General features: G+C 34.5%; 3 protein-coding genes across 6 annotated transcripts in view; 2 read left to right on the top strand and 1 right to left on the bottom strand.

The window, feature by feature from the left end:
- Window positions 1-966: 966 nt before the first annotated feature.
- MED4 (mediator complex subunit 4) lies at window positions 967-6,582 on the top strand. 2 transcript variants are annotated; one of them, XM_090101972.1, is made up of 5 exons: window positions 967-1,104; window positions 4,641-4,821; window positions 4,904-5,055; window positions 5,314-5,492; window positions 6,115-6,582. In XM_090101972.1, exons 2-5 carry the CDS (start codon window positions 4,645-4,647, stop codon window positions 6,288-6,290), a joined length of 684 nt encoding a protein of 227 aa, XP_089958098.1. In that variant the 5' UTR covers window positions 967-1,104; window positions 4,641-4,644; the 3' UTR covers window positions 6,291-6,582. The 2 variants fall into 2 exon arrangements, with proteins under 2 accessions (XP_089958098.1, XP_089958097.1); XM_090101971.1 differs by lacking the exon at window positions 967-1,104 and adding an exon at window positions 4,224-4,456.
- Window positions 6,583-9,089: 2,507 nt separating this feature from the next.
- On the top strand, window positions 9,090-11,031 carry Dnali1 (Putative inner dynein arm light chain, axonemal Dnali1). The gene is made up of 6 exons (XM_090102287.1): window positions 9,090-9,292; window positions 9,395-9,526; window positions 9,631-9,780; window positions 9,977-10,105; window positions 10,414-10,611; window positions 10,897-11,031. The coding sequence occupies exons 1-6, from the start codon at window positions 9,206-9,208 to the stop codon at window positions 10,930-10,932; spliced, it is 732 nt and encodes a 243-aa protein (XP_089958413.1). The 5' UTR covers window positions 9,090-9,205; the 3' UTR covers window positions 10,933-11,031.
- A 73-nt stretch (window positions 11,032-11,104) lies between these two features.
- Window positions 11,105-15,996, bottom strand: part of scrib (scribble planar cell polarity protein) — an 81,202-nt gene continuing 76,310 nt past the window's right edge. For all 3 annotated transcript variants that reach the window (XM_090101968.1, XM_090101969.1, XM_090101970.1), the window contains 6 exons: window positions 15,629-15,734; window positions 15,372-15,543; window positions 14,774-14,915; window positions 13,999-14,094; window positions 13,310-13,489; window positions 11,105-12,528 (listed from right to left, as the gene is read on the bottom strand). In XM_090101968.1, coding sequence (XP_089958094.1) covers window positions 12,265-12,528; window positions 13,310-13,489; window positions 13,999-14,094; window positions 14,774-14,915; window positions 15,372-15,543; window positions 15,629-15,734 — 960 coding nt within the window. In that variant the 3' untranslated portion in view covers window positions 11,105-12,264. The remainder of the gene's footprint in view (window positions 12,529-13,309; window positions 13,490-13,998; window positions 14,095-14,773; window positions 14,916-15,371; window positions 15,544-15,628; window positions 15,735-15,996) is intronic.

Below are 15,996 nucleotides of genomic sequence, written 5' to 3'. Positions count from 1 at the left end.
ATGTAGGTAAGTATTTTTAATTTATTATTTAAGTTGGTTGTTTATTTTGTAAAATAAAATTGTATCTCATTGGGTATTGTCCTGTAATGGCATGTGATTTTTTTTAAATAAATAAATTATAACGCGACAACACAGCCAATATAAAAATGATACCTTTTTCAGTTCGCAAAAAGTACGTAGTTTCGACATAGTATTATAGGTAAACGATACAAAATCGATAAAGCATAATATATGTAATTGGTACGTAGCGTCATTTACTTCAATGCATTACCGACCATTATATTATTATTTTATGCCCCATAAATTATTTTTTACGACGAAAGTCATGTAAGTAGTGACCAACTCACATTTATACCTATATTTAAATAGGTAAACTTTAACTTAATCAAAAAAATCATCTCAATTTTATTGATAAAAAAATAAAAAATGTTGTGTGGTTTTATGAAACCACGGTAAAAGTGAAACTTAGGCACAAAATTATCGTATTTGTACGATAATAATTATCGTACGGTTCGACCGTCACGCGACATGCGCTACACTGTACACAGACCAAAAAGTTTGAGACGATGTAATAAAAGTTTCACTTTAATAATTTGGCGCAGTAATAACCACTCAGCAGCACGTGGTGTGCGCATGCTCACCGCGTGGCCGGCGCTTACCTCCCCCCACTTCAGACCCTGCTACAAATGTATGGTGGCCTTTATACAATCATGCACTGGCTGCATGATCAGAGCCGGTTCTATAATACAAAGTGCAGACTATGAAGTGATGACGCTTCGTATAAAACACGTAAATGGAAAGGATAATATCAATGTTCTATAGGTAACGCTAACTCATTAACATTTTGCATTACACAACTGACAATTACTATAACATTATTATTACCTACCTGCGAACGAAAAGTAGAGGAGAGAATGTACATTTTAACGCACTGCATACGTACACTTACGTCATAGATATTTTTATGTAAGTAGTATGAAGTAGAAATACTACTTAGAAATTTTTACAACAATCCATCGCGAGAACTTTCGCTTTACAGTACAGTTTTATATTTATATTAATTATATTTACTAGCTGTGCCCGCGACTTCGTCTGCATAGAATAGTGAGTAGTGACTGACGACTGTATACCTAGTAGTTAGAACTTAATACACAATAAACACGTACTACAATAAACAATTAAATTTTAGGCACATATTATTATTATAAAAAAATTCATCGCAACGAAGAAAAGTGTATTATAGAAAAATGAATACATTTCACAAATATGATTATTAATTTCCTTTTTAACCTACATCAAAAAAAAGGAGTAGGTTATCAATTCGGCTGGTATCTGGTATTTTATTTTTTAATTTGTATGGTAGGTACACTGTGGTATTTTATGTGTGTGGTATACGACAGGTAGGTATCCGACATTGACAAGATTGTAATAAATTGTTTATTTTAAAGTGAAACTTTTATTACATCGTCTCAAACTTTTTGGTCTGTGTAGCGCATGTCGCGTGTATCGCGGCTGCCGAGTAGGTATACCTACTCGGCAGCCGACCGTCACGCGACATGCGCTACACAAAGCAGTGTTCGGAACCGTTCGAACAGTTTCACTTTTACCGTGGTTTCATAAAACCACACAACATTTTTGTATTATAATAACAATATCCTATCCTATGCTATCCTACTTCCATACTAATATTATAAATGCGAAAGTAATTCTGTCTGTCTGTCTGTCTGTCTGTTACTCAATCACGCCTAAACTACTGAACCAATTTGTATGAAATTTGGTATGGAGATATTTTGATACCCGAGAAAGGACATAGGCTACCTTTTATTGCGAAATATGTACCACGGGCGAAGCCGGGGCAGACCTCTAGTATATTATAAATACGAAAGTTTGTGAGGATGGATGTAGGTATGTGTATAATAATGTTTCGAATAATATGTTATATATGTTACTCTTTCACGCAAATATTACTGAATCGATTCCAATGAAATTTAGTACACGTATGGATGGTAACTTAGATAAAGACATAGGATAGAATAATAATTTATCCCGGAAATCCGACGGGAACGGTAACTATGCGGGTTTTTCTTTGAAAACGTAGGCGAAGCCGCGGGCGGAATGCTAGTTACTACTTTATATTTTAATGCAACTCGTGAAATAGATGGACCAAGGTGACACTATAAGCTGCAGGATAGAACACAGTGGGGATTTGGTGGATAAGAGTCCACCACGGAAATACCATTGAGTTACCATGTACTACGTACGTATTACATAATATACTCAATGGGAAATACAGGATTTTTTTTGACCCACGCACGGTTTATAGGAATACGTTAGGTACGTGTTAGGTTTTTTTTTACGTGTTAGGTACAAACAAACATACGGGTGAAGCTAATAAAAGCGATATTTTAATAAATATTTACGTTCATAATAAAACCATTATTTATTGAGTATTTATTAGCAACATAATAAAACCATTACTGTGAACCATTATTTGAATTATACCCGGCGCGGCGAATGATGATCCCTATGACACTGACAATTATTATTCTCAAGAGACAAACTTGTAATGGCGCACCATTAAATAAGAAACGTATTGGAAGCGTCTAAAAATGGCATTTATTATTTTTTACGTAGCTTTATGCCATTACAATGATATTCTGTTGGAATTATAACAATTCTTAACATTTACGAGAAATTATATATCAATCTGACTTTACGTTTACGTCCTACAAAATTTACATCGTTGGCATTTATCGACTAGTGCGGAAATTATCGATAAACAAATTTCGATAATGGAAACGAGATCACATTTTTTCCATGCTTAAGCTTCAGTTCATTCACTATTGAATGGAACAGAAGTTCGCAGCATAATTAATTAATTAATTACCGTTCGCGTTAATTTACTTACCTATGATAATATAAGTTTTTAAGACAAATTAAATGGGGGCTTCCATTTTCACGATAAAATAATATACACTGTGTACGTGAAAATGATAAGGCGCATTTTTATGTTTTGGAAAACTTTCGTTTTACTTTAACCTACTTAATCTATGCAAAAAACTTAAATTAATACAACAACAACATAAAAGACGTTAAAAATTTTAGTTAAAAATTCATTTTATAATACATATTTATAAAAACATGTTTACCGACGTGGATGAATGCAAACCACGCCTTTGCCTATAAAATAGTAAAGTATCGACACGACCCATCATACGAGCAATCACTAAGACGAACTGTCATAGGGATCATCATTCGCCGCGCCGGGTATAAAAAACATGGAACGATTTTTTCTTTTAAGAAAATGGCAACATTAATTTCGTATGATGACGGTGAATGTCAAATAAACACTCTGAATAGTGTTGCCGAACTATCGATAGTTTGACTATCGATAGTTGACCTTGAAAATAAGTCAGAATATCGATAGCACTATCGATAGTATCGATATTATCGATACTATCGATACTATCGATAGCGTTAATCATGGAATACTATTGATGAACTGCAATAGTATCGATAAAATCGATAGTATTGATTGCCAATAGTTGCTATACTATCGATACTGTCGATAGTATCGATACTATTGCTACTGAATATTGCAACTACAATCGATACTATCGATAGTACTGATACTATCGATAGTTTTGAGCTATCGATAGTAGTAAATTGTGCAATAGTATTGTTCACGATTTCTTGGTATAATGGGTCAGTCAGTGCCACCGACCCATATTATGACTCAGTTTAAAAGTTAAGACTAGTATTTGGTTTAATCGTTGTAATAAAGAGACATCTAGTTCTAACATCTATTTCTCTGTCATCCACTATAATATTATTGATAAAGCAATACTATCGAGAAAAAGGTCACTATCGATGGGACGATATTATCGATACTATCGACACTATCGATAGTATCGATAGTTCGTTCGATATTGAGCTTCGATAGTATCGACACTATCGATAGTATCGATAGTTCGTTCGATATTGAGCTTCGATAGTATCGATACTATCGATGGTATTGCTATGTGTCGATAGTATTTACGCTTATAGGACTATCGATACTATCGATAGTATCGACACTATCGATAGTATCGATAGTGCTATCGATACTATTGCTTTTCCCCAACTATCGATAGTTAATCGATAGACTATCGATAGTGGACTATCGAGCGGCAACACTAACTCTGAATAACGATCATAAAACCTGTGGAATAAACAGCGTCAAATTGTTACTGTCAATGTCAAATCAAGCAAAGGCGAATGCACTGTTCTTGTTTATTTTTTAATTTTAATATTCTTATAAAATGTTAAATAACTGTGCACCGAAATAACAACTTATACAGAAAACAATTAAAAGAGAACCTTCACACTGCCGTTAACTTACATACATTATGGCATCACATTTGAGCACTCGAGATAGATTGCTGTCGCTGATTGATGATATAGAACTAATAGCTAAGTAAGTGTTTTGTGTTTAAATATACCAATAAAATAAAGCCTATATAATTAGAGACCAAGCAAGGGATTAATCTCATGGCTATTTAATTGAACTCGAACTTGAACTTAGAATAGCAACATTTACAGTTATCTCTGTAATGTTCCATGTTGAACTGATAGTATTATAACGTTGGTTTTTATTTCAGAGAAATGATAGAAGTAGCAATTGCTCCAAAATCTCAAAAACTCTCAGCGGCTGATCATGCACAGTTAACTGATCTTCTACTTTCTAAAGATCAAGAGTTAAAGAAAACATTAGAATTAGCAGATGAGCAAGCGAAAATTCAACAGAAAATGAATGAATTGAAAGCTGAAGTAGACAATAAGGTAACATCTTTTTATGTATTTATTTGTTATGATAGATTCCTTGATATAACTCTAACTCATTGATATAACATGTCACATTTAGGATCAAGACATATATCATTTGCAACGGCAACTTAAAGATGCAGAACAAATATTGGCTACATCATTATATCAAGCTAGACAGAAGTTAGCATCAATTGTCAAATCAAGAAAGAGGCCGGTTCCATCAGAAGAATTGATTAAGTTTGCTCATAGGTAAGATTTTCTTTGTGAATTGTTTCACATGCTTTATTGTCCATTAAATATTATTATTAATTACATTGTCATATAAATTTTTCATTTTATTTATATTTATAGTTAATATGTTTAAAGAAGAGAAAGTTTTTTTTCAATCTGATTACCAAATTGAATCATTTTACTCATACAAAGTATACAAGTTACTAATTGTATTATTAATTGCAGAAAATTCAGTGCTTAATATCTTACCTCTTGCTAAACTATACATGATTACAGGATAAGTGCGTCAAATGCAGTCAGTGCGCCACTGTCCTGGCAACCGGGAGACCCTCGCAGGCCGTACCCAACTGATCTCGAGATGCGACTGGGAATGCTCGGAAGATTATGTGATTTGCCTCTCAACGGCCATGCACCGTCCACTCTAAACGATCTTCACAGAATCACTACAGGAGGAGGTAAGAACCTATCACCTAATTAGTGATTACGAACGAAAGTATGTTATGTTAATATTACTATCACCTTGTTTATTTGTACAGCGTTAAGTGTTGTAGTAATTAGGGTTCTGTTTTGTTTAGATTTTTGTGTTATGTATTATTTTCCTGTGTGATATTGTAATGTTAGTATTAGATGAATTTTATTTATACTTGGAAGAATACCTCTAAGCTAGCTAGCTTTAAAATTGGATATTAACTTGCTGTTGGAATAGGCATATCATATTATGTTTATTTCATCAGAAAAATTAAAGATATTAATTTATGTTTCCAGAATTATTACTTGATAGATCCAATATTGTTTTAAAAATCTTGAATTTAAACTATTTGTAAGATACCACTACAACTTTTATATTATAGAACGGATAGTTTAATATAATACAAGAAGCTTTGTTTAGGAGTGAGAAAATATTACACACTAGATTTCCGCCCGACCCGCATAGTTCCCATAACCATTGTAATCATCGTTAGTATTTGCGTGAAAGAGTGTTAAACATCCATCCTCATAAACTTTCGCATTTATAATATAAGCTATTCCACAATATTTCCCATACCAATATCTATAAATTAAAAATGTATCTTCCAGTGCCTGCGTCAGCCACAAACCAATTCACATGGCATCCGTCAGGTGAGTTACACATGTCAGTGGGAGGCGGGAACTCGGTCGCTATCGACGGACGCGGGAAGGATGCGCCCGCGCAAGAAGACGTTGAAGTTATGTCCACGGACTCGAGCTCGAGCTCCAGCAGCGATTCTCAATAGTATAGTAGTAGTAGTGTAGTGGAATAGTTATGAATGGAAGAATTTGATGTTTTAGAGTCTAAAATATAAATGTATGCCCATTGCCCAGGTATTGTCTAGAAAAAAAGGTTTTTGGATTTTTTTCTAGTTGTGAGAAGTATTGGTGACATCCAGATCGGTTAAAAATATGATCAGAAAATATTGAGTTGTCATTCAAAAGAGAGGATTCTTATTAGTTTGAAAGTAATTTGCCCGATCAACTTGTACAGTTTAGTAGTTCTATATGTTGTATGAAAACTTCATTCGTGAAAATACCTCATAGTCCAGTCTGTGGGGAAATGTAAAAGCCTCTGCTCTACAAAAGGTGGCGTAGAAAATGTTTTGAAACAATATTGTTTAGGTATGAAAGGTTAATAAAAATCCAAGTTTTCGACCTTGACGGACCCAGGCGCTAGCCGCCATCTTGAATTAAAGGTGCTAAAATTAGGTATATTTTAAATAACTTCTCAATTGTTTACTAAATCACAAAAGTGTCTATGAGGGGTTCAAAGAAGACAAAATTACCTACATTTTTTTCATACATGATTATTCTGTAAGTCTTAAAGGTAAAAAGTTACAAGCGACGGAAATAATAATATTTACAGAAATCATATAATTTTAATTTTGTTAAAAATTGTGCAGCAATCTTTTTTTATTCTTTTTGATGGCCCGGGCTGGTTAATGGTGGCTTCTTCATTATTGTCGCTGAAATTTTCTGTTTCATTGTCTGTATTTTTAGTTTCCAACCATGAAATTTCGTCGATTAAATTTACTTTTTATTGATAACTTTATGAATCGTTCATATCGGATATCTTCTAAGGATTCCTTATCCATGTCCCCTCCGTAAAAAGTTACTAGAAAGCGTGCTCCAGCGTCTTCGATTTCTTCTGGTCATGATGACGAAATTTCATGGTTGGAAACTAAAAATACAGACAATGAAACAGAAAATTTCAGCGACGATAATGAAGAAGCCACCATTAACCAGGCCGGGCCATCAAAGAGAATTAAAAAATGATAGCTTTACAATTTTTAAACAAAATTAAATTTATATGATTTCTGTAAATATTATTATTTCCGTCGCTTGTAACTTTTTACCTTTAAGACTTACAGAATAATCATGTATGAAAAAAATGTAGGTAATTTTGTCTTCTTTGAACCCCTTATAGACACTTTTGTGATTTAGTAAACAATTGAGAAGTTATTTAAAATATACCTAATTTTAGCACCTTTAATTCAAGATGGCGGCTAGCGCCTGGGTCCGTCAAGGTCGAAAACTTGGATTTTGATTAACCTTTCATACCTAAACAATATCGTTTCAAAACATTTTCTACGCCACCTTTTGTAGAGCATAAATACCTACAGACTGGATTATCAGTAGTAAAGGATACTAAACTTATCAATAATCCTAGTATAAAATATTTGTATATTCCAATCTATTTTTACACGAAGTACTTTCCTAAGCTTGAATAAACACACAAAATAATATAAATAAGTAAATTAACCTATTGTTAAAAAAAACTTTTAATTACATTTGCTAATATTTTATAAGTATTTTTAACAATAACTCCATCAAACCTTTGTTAATCAACCGTTCATGTCGTCGAAAATATTCGAGCGTTTATAAATTAATAAAAAGTATGTATTTATAAATTAATTAGGTATTTGCGTCGCACCCGTTGATAAGTTGTGTATATGCGTGTTATTGGATGTTTGTTAAGTGCAGTATGTGTATGTTGATGATACACATGTAGATAGGCGTAATTATGAGAAATAAAACATTTTTTACATAAACATGTATTTTATTTTACTCATACATAAAATAACGGTGTAATTTATACATTACTGGCGAAATTGTAGGTATCCTTTATAATTTTTGATGCAATTTTTTTATAATTTTTACAATACTTCGAACGATCATTTATCATAGAACAATTAAGATTATTAAAATAATCTGTAATTACTACCAAATGCAAAGGCATTACAGATTGAACTATCTCGCTTACTAGCTATACTTATAAGCCGTGTGGCGTAATATCATAAGCTTTAGCTATACCTACTGCTATAATTTAGCTATAAGTAAGTATACCCACAGGTTTTTTTTTTATTGATCAAAAGCAGGAAACGTTAAGGCTGAAGGCTCATTTAAAGGCTGGGTTTTAAATAAGAGCAGTAGGTAGCAGAAAATGTATTAACCATTTTCAAATTTTATCAAACATGATGGTTCTATGTTTTGTATAACTTGATTTTAAAAATAAATGCTCCTATAGGCATTAGCTTTACATTTTACTGACACTGACTTTTTTTACTGACATAAGCTTTACATTATGACGAACAGAGCGTCGAATATTCGCACGAACGTTACTGCATTACATTAAAATGCTCTTGGAGACTGAGCTTTAATTACTTCATTGTTACATTCGTAACCACTTCGTTACCTAACATAATTTATAGGCTCCCATCGCACACCCTCAATAATTATTATGTCTAAAACAAAGTATTACTCCCATTATTTATTCCTACTAATAGGTATAATATTAATGAGTAGGTTAAGCTGTTCATCTGCCTATCTTTTCTTTTAATCTTATTATTATTCACTAGCTTCTCAATCTAAGTTAAGCTATCTTGCTTGAGCTATGCAATGTCTACTATTAAGTATGTGGCTATGCTTTTCTCGAAAATAGCATACCTCAAGATACAAGTGGTGGTGAAAAACGTCGGTAGGTAATATTGCAACCACATGCAACCAATTGCAACTAAACATTTTTTAGACCACTATGGATATCATAGCTGTCTCATGAAGTTGTGGTTGCTATAGTTACCACTATTGTTGATAAACAACTCAAATAAACTCAAAAACAGTCAAATTTGTTTACAATAAAATATTTTTATAACCAAAAATGGGTGAAAGGGCACCAGTTTCTGCGGAGGATACTCTTGTTCGTTATGATAATCCAGTTTTAGTGACCAAACAACCGGAAAAAGCGGTAGGTAATATTTACATCCCAATTATTATTCAGCTTCTAAGGCAGAAAAAAAGACAAATATGATCATTAATCAAATTACATTTTTATTTAAATTCATTATAGCAACCGCCAAGTATTAGCACAGCGGCACAGCCATGTGTACCAACAGAAGCCAAACGCGAAACAGAGGAAATTTTAAATGCTATCTTACCTCCCAAGGAATGGGAAGAAGATGGCCAAATATGGACCCAGAAGGTAATCTTAACCAATAATACTAGGTTCCTACTAGGAATATCCGTATAGTTGCTGACTACAACTATTTTTCTATACTTCCTCGTATTTATTTTTTACATTCTTAGATATCATCGACTCCCGCCACAAGACTCGATGTAATAAATCTACAAGAAATGTTAGACACTCGCTTGCAACAGAGGCAGGCCCGTGAAACCGGCATTTGTCCCGTTCGTAGACAACTCTATACACAATGCTTCGACGAGTTGATACGACAAGTAAGTTTATTGGGGTTTTTGTTTAAGTACGTAAAAATATAAAAATTCTAGATAAGCCAAACAATTTAAATTTTTTAGATATGGTTTGTGATTTATAGTTAGAATAGGGACGTTTATCATGATACCTACAATTATTTTCATAATCATATGAAATTATATTAAAGCTTATTATGGAATAAAACTTATTTACTTTTAGGTAACAATAAACTGTGGTGAGAGGGGATTACTGCTGTTGCGTGTGCGTGATGAAGCGAGAATCACTATGGAGGCTTACCAAACCCTGTATTGTAGTTCAATTGCATTCGGAATGCGAAAAGCATTACAGGTTTATTAGTTTTAATTTCTTAAAACATGTTGTTATTATCAATAACAAAAATGTTTTAAATGCATACGCAGCTATGCACTTGAGATAAACGTAGGTATTCTTAGACATAATGAGTAGGTATGTATGGTCAAAAGTCCTCACTGCGAGGTTTCAAGCACTTAAAAGTAATTTTCCTTCCAGCACTTTTAATTGAATTGCATGTGTACAGTAAAAAGGCAAGTGAATTGCCTTTTTACCCACTGCAGTTTCACATCATAGGTAGTTCTCAATATTTTTCTAACCAACTAATCTTAGATGATTGATTGCAGTCTGAACAAGGTAAATCGGATTTAATGGATCAAGTGGCCAAGCTCGAAGCTGAGCGGTCCGCTCTTGAGAAACAATGTACTGAGTTGAAACAGAAAACGGAACAATTAGAGAGACGAGCGGCAGAACTACGTGCCGCGGAAGAAAAGCGTCATCAAGAAGAACTACTTGCTTTGAAGAAGACTAATGCGCAATTGAAGGTACGTCTCCAGTATTACACTGTTAATTTTTAACCTTATTTATAGTAGAAATAGAGTAGATTGTTACAAATGAATTTCTTGCAATGTATTTTATCCATTACACTGTCCTGTGACCTTTTATGATTATTATCGCAAACAATAATTATTATCTTTCGCTAACATTTCGGCGTTTTGAATAATTTCAGACTGTTTAAATAACTGTATGTATATAAGAAAATCATATTACCAAGCTCTCAAGTAAAATAATTGGCACGTGAATAATTTCATATTTTTATTATATTTCAGGCGCAACTGGAAGGCATCATTGCACCAAAGAAGTAGTCAAGATTATTATAATTTATAACTAATAATAAGATATTTAGTTAATTCTAATTATGTTTACCTATTATTATTGTTTCCATTACCTATATTAAATGTTTTACTGTATGTAATGTGTTTTATTCACGTTTATCACCAATTTAAATACAAGGTAAGAGTCAATAAAACAACCAAATAATTTTATTAAAATATATATTAAACCATTTATAGGACAAACATACAATATTTCCATTAGTTTACAATCCACATGTAGCTAAAGAGTCTTAAAAAGATACAAAGGACACACATTCACCACTCTCTCAATCAACACGCGGTACATACTGACATGAGTCTATTAAATAATTTTCCAAAAAACATCAACGGAAATATACAATTTGTTGAGATTTAGTCAATAGACAATAATTATACATTTAAAAAAGACAATACAGCATCGCTAAGTTCAAATGCAAAAATTCTATTTGTATAATTACAATTAAATTGGAATCTATTATCATTATGAATAGAGTTGACATTGTTTAAAATTGCTATTTTACAATAATTAATCAATTAAGAATTAAGGCACCACATACATAATTGTTACAATAAAATTATTAAATTAAAATAATACACCAGTTAAAACACAAATACTGTACGAATGATGACAATACAAAAATAAAAATTATAAACTACGTTAAAGGTACTTAAAAACGATCAAAGTGTCGAACGAATAAGACTGTGATGCCAAATATAGTCTGTCTACCTGATAAAACATGTGACTGATAGTTTGTACCTACACTTAAGTAATCTCGCCTACCGACCCGATGAATCCTTATCGCTCCCAAAGTACACAAGTACTGCATCGGCATTCAGTCAAACAATAAAATCTTGCACGGAATGAAAATATTACAATACGTAAAGTATTCAAAGTATAATATCAAAATAGATACGCATCTCGTACACGAATCTCCGTCGCGAAATAATAGTAAAAAAATAAAACATAATTGTGATAAGAAAATGCACGATTTATAAAAAAAAAGTCGTTGGTGGATTTCTTCGACGGGCCTCTATACATCGGTGGAATTTCTATTTTATTATCACAGTTATAATACAGAAGATGGAAACATTAAAACGTTCGTTGTTCTGAAGAAATCTACAAACGAGTTAGTCGCTCGGATGAAGCGAGTCGGGGCCGCGGATGCTACGTATTTCGCGTTCTGGCGCTCACGAGGCCGGCCGAGACGTTCGCGCCGTCAACTAATAAATTATTTTTACGCGTTTCTTTAAAAAGAATTTTGCACGACAAAGCAAAATTATGAAAGAAAAATAAAAATATTCTAGTTTCGCGCGTCGGGCGGGCTACTGGTGGTGCGAGTAGGCGGTGAGTCTCTGCGCGGGCCCCACGGGGATGGCGGTGACGTGGCCCGCGCCGCCGTCCAGCAGGGGGTTCACAACCTGCACGATGTCAGGCTGGAGGGAGCTGCCCTCCCCCTCCCCCTCCCCCTCGCCCTCCCCCTCCCCCTCGCCCAGCCCCATCACGCCCGCCAGCTCCGCGGGCGCCGTCTCGCTGCTGGGGCTCGTCGTCAGCTCCAACGATATTATTTTCTCTTGCGTCGTTTCGACCTGGAGAGTTATTACTGGTCACTGATTGGTGTAAAAATAAAAAGGGAGAATGAAAGATTCTAGCTGAATAAAAATGTGAAAGTTATCGTTTAATTGACGAATGAATGAACTTTCGGTACGATCAGGTTATGTATCGTTAGAAATGCGTTCGAATGAATTCGACTTTTAATGTTTTCGAATGATTTTCATGCCCCATGTTATGCTTAAATGTAAAATAGCACTATCTAAAACTAAAAAGCGTCGATCAGGCTAAGCAATTATCGTACTGTGAACCGTATTTCAGTTTTAGCAATTAAGAAATAAAAGAAACTGAAGTACGGCTTGGTATTAACTGTATTAAATAAACTCAACGAACCATTACTCCTGTTGTGAAGATTCCATGTCTAGAACCCAGGTATGGTCTGACAAATGCACAACAAACGTTAACATGCCATGCTCAAATATCATGCAATAAATAAATAAATATATACATTTATGTTATATAAACATCAATATAACTACACTAATTGATCGTTTTCCACCGCCACCCTAACGATCACTTGTGATAATGTGCTGCTATTCTGCTGTATTTACATTTAACTAAACGGTGTCTCAACAGTGTAGAAATTATTTGCGTGTAGGCCCCACTAGTAAAACATATGTCAAAAAGTCAAGTCAGTCCCTAAGGAAGCTAAGCGTCAATCAATATACACACATATGTAACAACATTAAACCACACACGAAACGGCATTGCTTGTGTACAGCGACCTCTAGTATACTTTAGCATTTACAATCGCAGTACCTCTTTCTCAATGACTTTCTCAATGTACTCGACAGTTCGGACTTTGGTCTCGCCGGTAGCGGGACACACGTATTCCTCCGTGCGAAGCGTTATTCTCTCGTCTAATAATTTTTCCTTCTCCTTGACGGCCAGTATCGGCCCCGGTTTTGTACGCAACGCGATACGTGGCAGGGGCCATTTCTATAATTTTTAAAGCCAATGTGACACACACCCCGATTAGACGTACACAATGCGCCAGCTAAGCGACATATAACCCGACCACAGATACATACGAGTTAAACAATTAATTGGTTTAGTTTAGTTCATTGTCTCACTGTTTCTAAAGCTATAATTTTTACTCTCAATGTATTGCAGAAATACAGTGTGAAGTAGTGAAGTCACGTATACCATGATACGTGATAAATGCATCACCAGGATATTTGAATGTTAATGACAATGATGTTAAAGACAACAAAACATGTATTAGATAATGGATTAACACATACATTCTAACATAGAAGTGGAATGAACATAAAATTAAAAATAAATAAATCGATCTATAAAATTACATATATGGATTAATATTAAATTAAAAGTTTGAAATAATTATTATAAAAAACATTTTTTTTTTTGTTTTAAATGTTCGTTCCACTGGATAGCTTTAGTTAATATCAAAAGAACAGTCGACACATAATAAAGGTTAAATTTACCTCTGAAGGAGATCTGTCCCTCGGAGGTACTTCTCCTATGATGTCATGCGCCGGGCCCACCATGCTTTTAATTGCTTTTTGTGACTCAATTGCATCCTAAAATGTTAATCATTCAAGCCTCTTTATTCGAAAGCTATTGCCCTCTAACATACTCGAACAGGAAATGGTTTGTTTTGAATTTCTAAAACATTACCTAATTTGTCAATAGTTTATAGATCCTTATCCTCATTTACCCTACGGCAGTACAGCTTGATATTTTCACACTTTGTGTACCTATCATTGTCATATTTAAGGCAACGTTATACAGAAAAGTGTTTCAACTGACCAATACGTCGAACGTTGATGAAAGTTCAGGAGGTAAGACAGTGTTTAAATTGAAATGTCTGACTCGTGTTGGATGTATGCACTTCTATAGTGCTTGTGTGTGAGCATCTTCTCGTTTGTGTGTATGTGGGTGTGTCCACCCTTTCCTACGCGTGTATTTGCTGTTTGTCTATGTGTGCGTGTGTGCCTATCTCTCTCCCTCTATAGGTGTGCGTGTGTGCCTATCTTTCTCCCTCTATAGGTGTGCGTGTGTACCTATCTCTCTCCCTCTACAGGTGTGCGTGTGTGCCTATCTTTCTCCCTCTATAGGTGTGTGTGTGTACCTATCTCTCTCCCTCTATAGGTGTGTGTGTGTGCCTATCTCTCTCCCTCTCTATATGTGTGTGTGTGTGCCTATCTCTCTCCCTCTCTAGATGTGTGTGTGTGTGTACCCCGTGCAACAATGACGCACCTGTTCAAGCGAGCGCAGTCTGGCAGCTCGCCAAGCAGCCCGTCGCGCGGCCCGCTCGTGCTCGTCCTCGTGCTCGGACGGCGAGCGAGCTTGCCGCCGCCGTTGAGACTTCGCTGACGGACTCACGCCGCCCAGGGACACGCTGGAAGTGTGTAGATGTTCGTAAAATAGACAGTAGATACGAAATGTATAATAATACTAAAATGTATAATACGAAATAATATGAAACTTTGGATTTCTCAAATAACATGTATTTCTCAAATGTTACATGTCAATAATTTCATAAAAAAGCAAGATGCTTGATGAAGAATACTTATTCTATAAGTATTCTAAGTATTCTTCGCTCACGATTTTACTAAAAACCACTACATAATTTTGTTTTCGTGGCCCGCTATGGCATTCTTTCTGATTCCAGTTAATTTTCATTTATCTCATGGACGGTTAACATATGAAAAAGCAACAGAGACAAAACAGAAAAGTAACAAATTATTTCAAAATTCTATATTTAATATGTAATTAATACCATATTTTATCCATCTATTTCAAATACCAGTAAATAGATATACATACTACGCAATATTTAAATATCAGCCATTACCTATGGCCGTTCTCGTAAGGTTCATCGTCGGAATGCTCGCTGTCTCCGCTATGTCGGTCCTCCCCCGGGGACCAAGACCTGAGCTCCGAGCGAGATAACGACGCCATTTTCCTTTCCTCTTCCTGCTTCAATTTCTCCACCTCATCCGCCGACAGGAATGTGAAAACTTTTTCTGATATTATAAAATAATTTTAGTACAGACCTGAAAATCATAACCGACATAAAAACAGTATGAATTTGTTTAAAAATATATTTACCTGGTTTAGGTGATGATTTGTGGCTTTCTTCCATTGCGTTTTCGAAAAACTTTTTCTTATCGCTGACAGATGCTTTCACAAATTTACCAGATTGAGGTGGGGAAGCCTGAGGAAACGAGGGTTTTAATCAAAATATAAAACAATAAAAACGAACTACAAATAAGTGACAATGTTGAAATAATGGTAAGAAGCATATGATATATACAAATAATGAGATCCCGTCACCAGGCAAACACCCATGCAGTTAATTAATATGAAATGAAAACATGAAATGCTACAATGAATAAAATAAAAATGTGTTAGGATATATTTTAAGCATGCAAAGTATAAAAAATGCAAGTTAAATCCGTACAAAATGAGGGGAAATG

Source organism: Colias eurytheme, chromosome 5, assembly GCF_061535395.1.
Source record: "Colias eurytheme isolate Ceu_HAF_F1 chromosome 5, ilColEury1 Martin Lab GWU primary, whole genome shotgun sequence".
NCBI lineage: Eukaryota > Metazoa > Arthropoda > Insecta > Lepidoptera > Pieridae > Colias > Colias eurytheme.
The sequence above is the reverse complement of the archived record's forward strand: the minus strand, read 5'-3'. Positions and strand labels throughout refer to the sequence as shown.

Excerpts from the sequence above, each read along its gene's own strand:
- Dnali1 (XM_090102287.1), top strand. The coding sequence starts at position 9,206 with ATGGGTGAAAGGGCACCAGTTTCTGCGGAGGATACTCTTGTTCGTTAT. Across the intron at positions 9,527-9,630 it reads GCCAAATATGGACCCAGAAG|ATATCATCGACTCCCGCCAC; the intron begins GTAATCTTAACC and ends TTACATTCTTAG. Across the intron at positions 10,612-10,896 it reads AGACTAATGCGCAATTGAAG|GCGCAACTGGAAGGCATCAT; the intron begins GTACGTCTCCAG and ends ATTATATTTCAG.
- MED4 (XM_090101971.1), top strand. The coding sequence starts at position 4,389 with ATGGCATCACATTTGAGCACTCGAGATAGATTGCTGTCGCTGATTGAT. Across the intron at positions 4,457-4,640 it reads GATATAGAACTAATAGCTAA|AGAAATGATAGAAGTAGCAA; the intron begins GTAAGTGTTTTG and ends TTTTTATTTCAG. Across the intron at positions 4,822-4,903 it reads AAGCTGAAGTAGACAATAAG|GATCAAGACATATATCATTT; the intron begins GTAACATCTTTT and ends TGTCACATTTAG.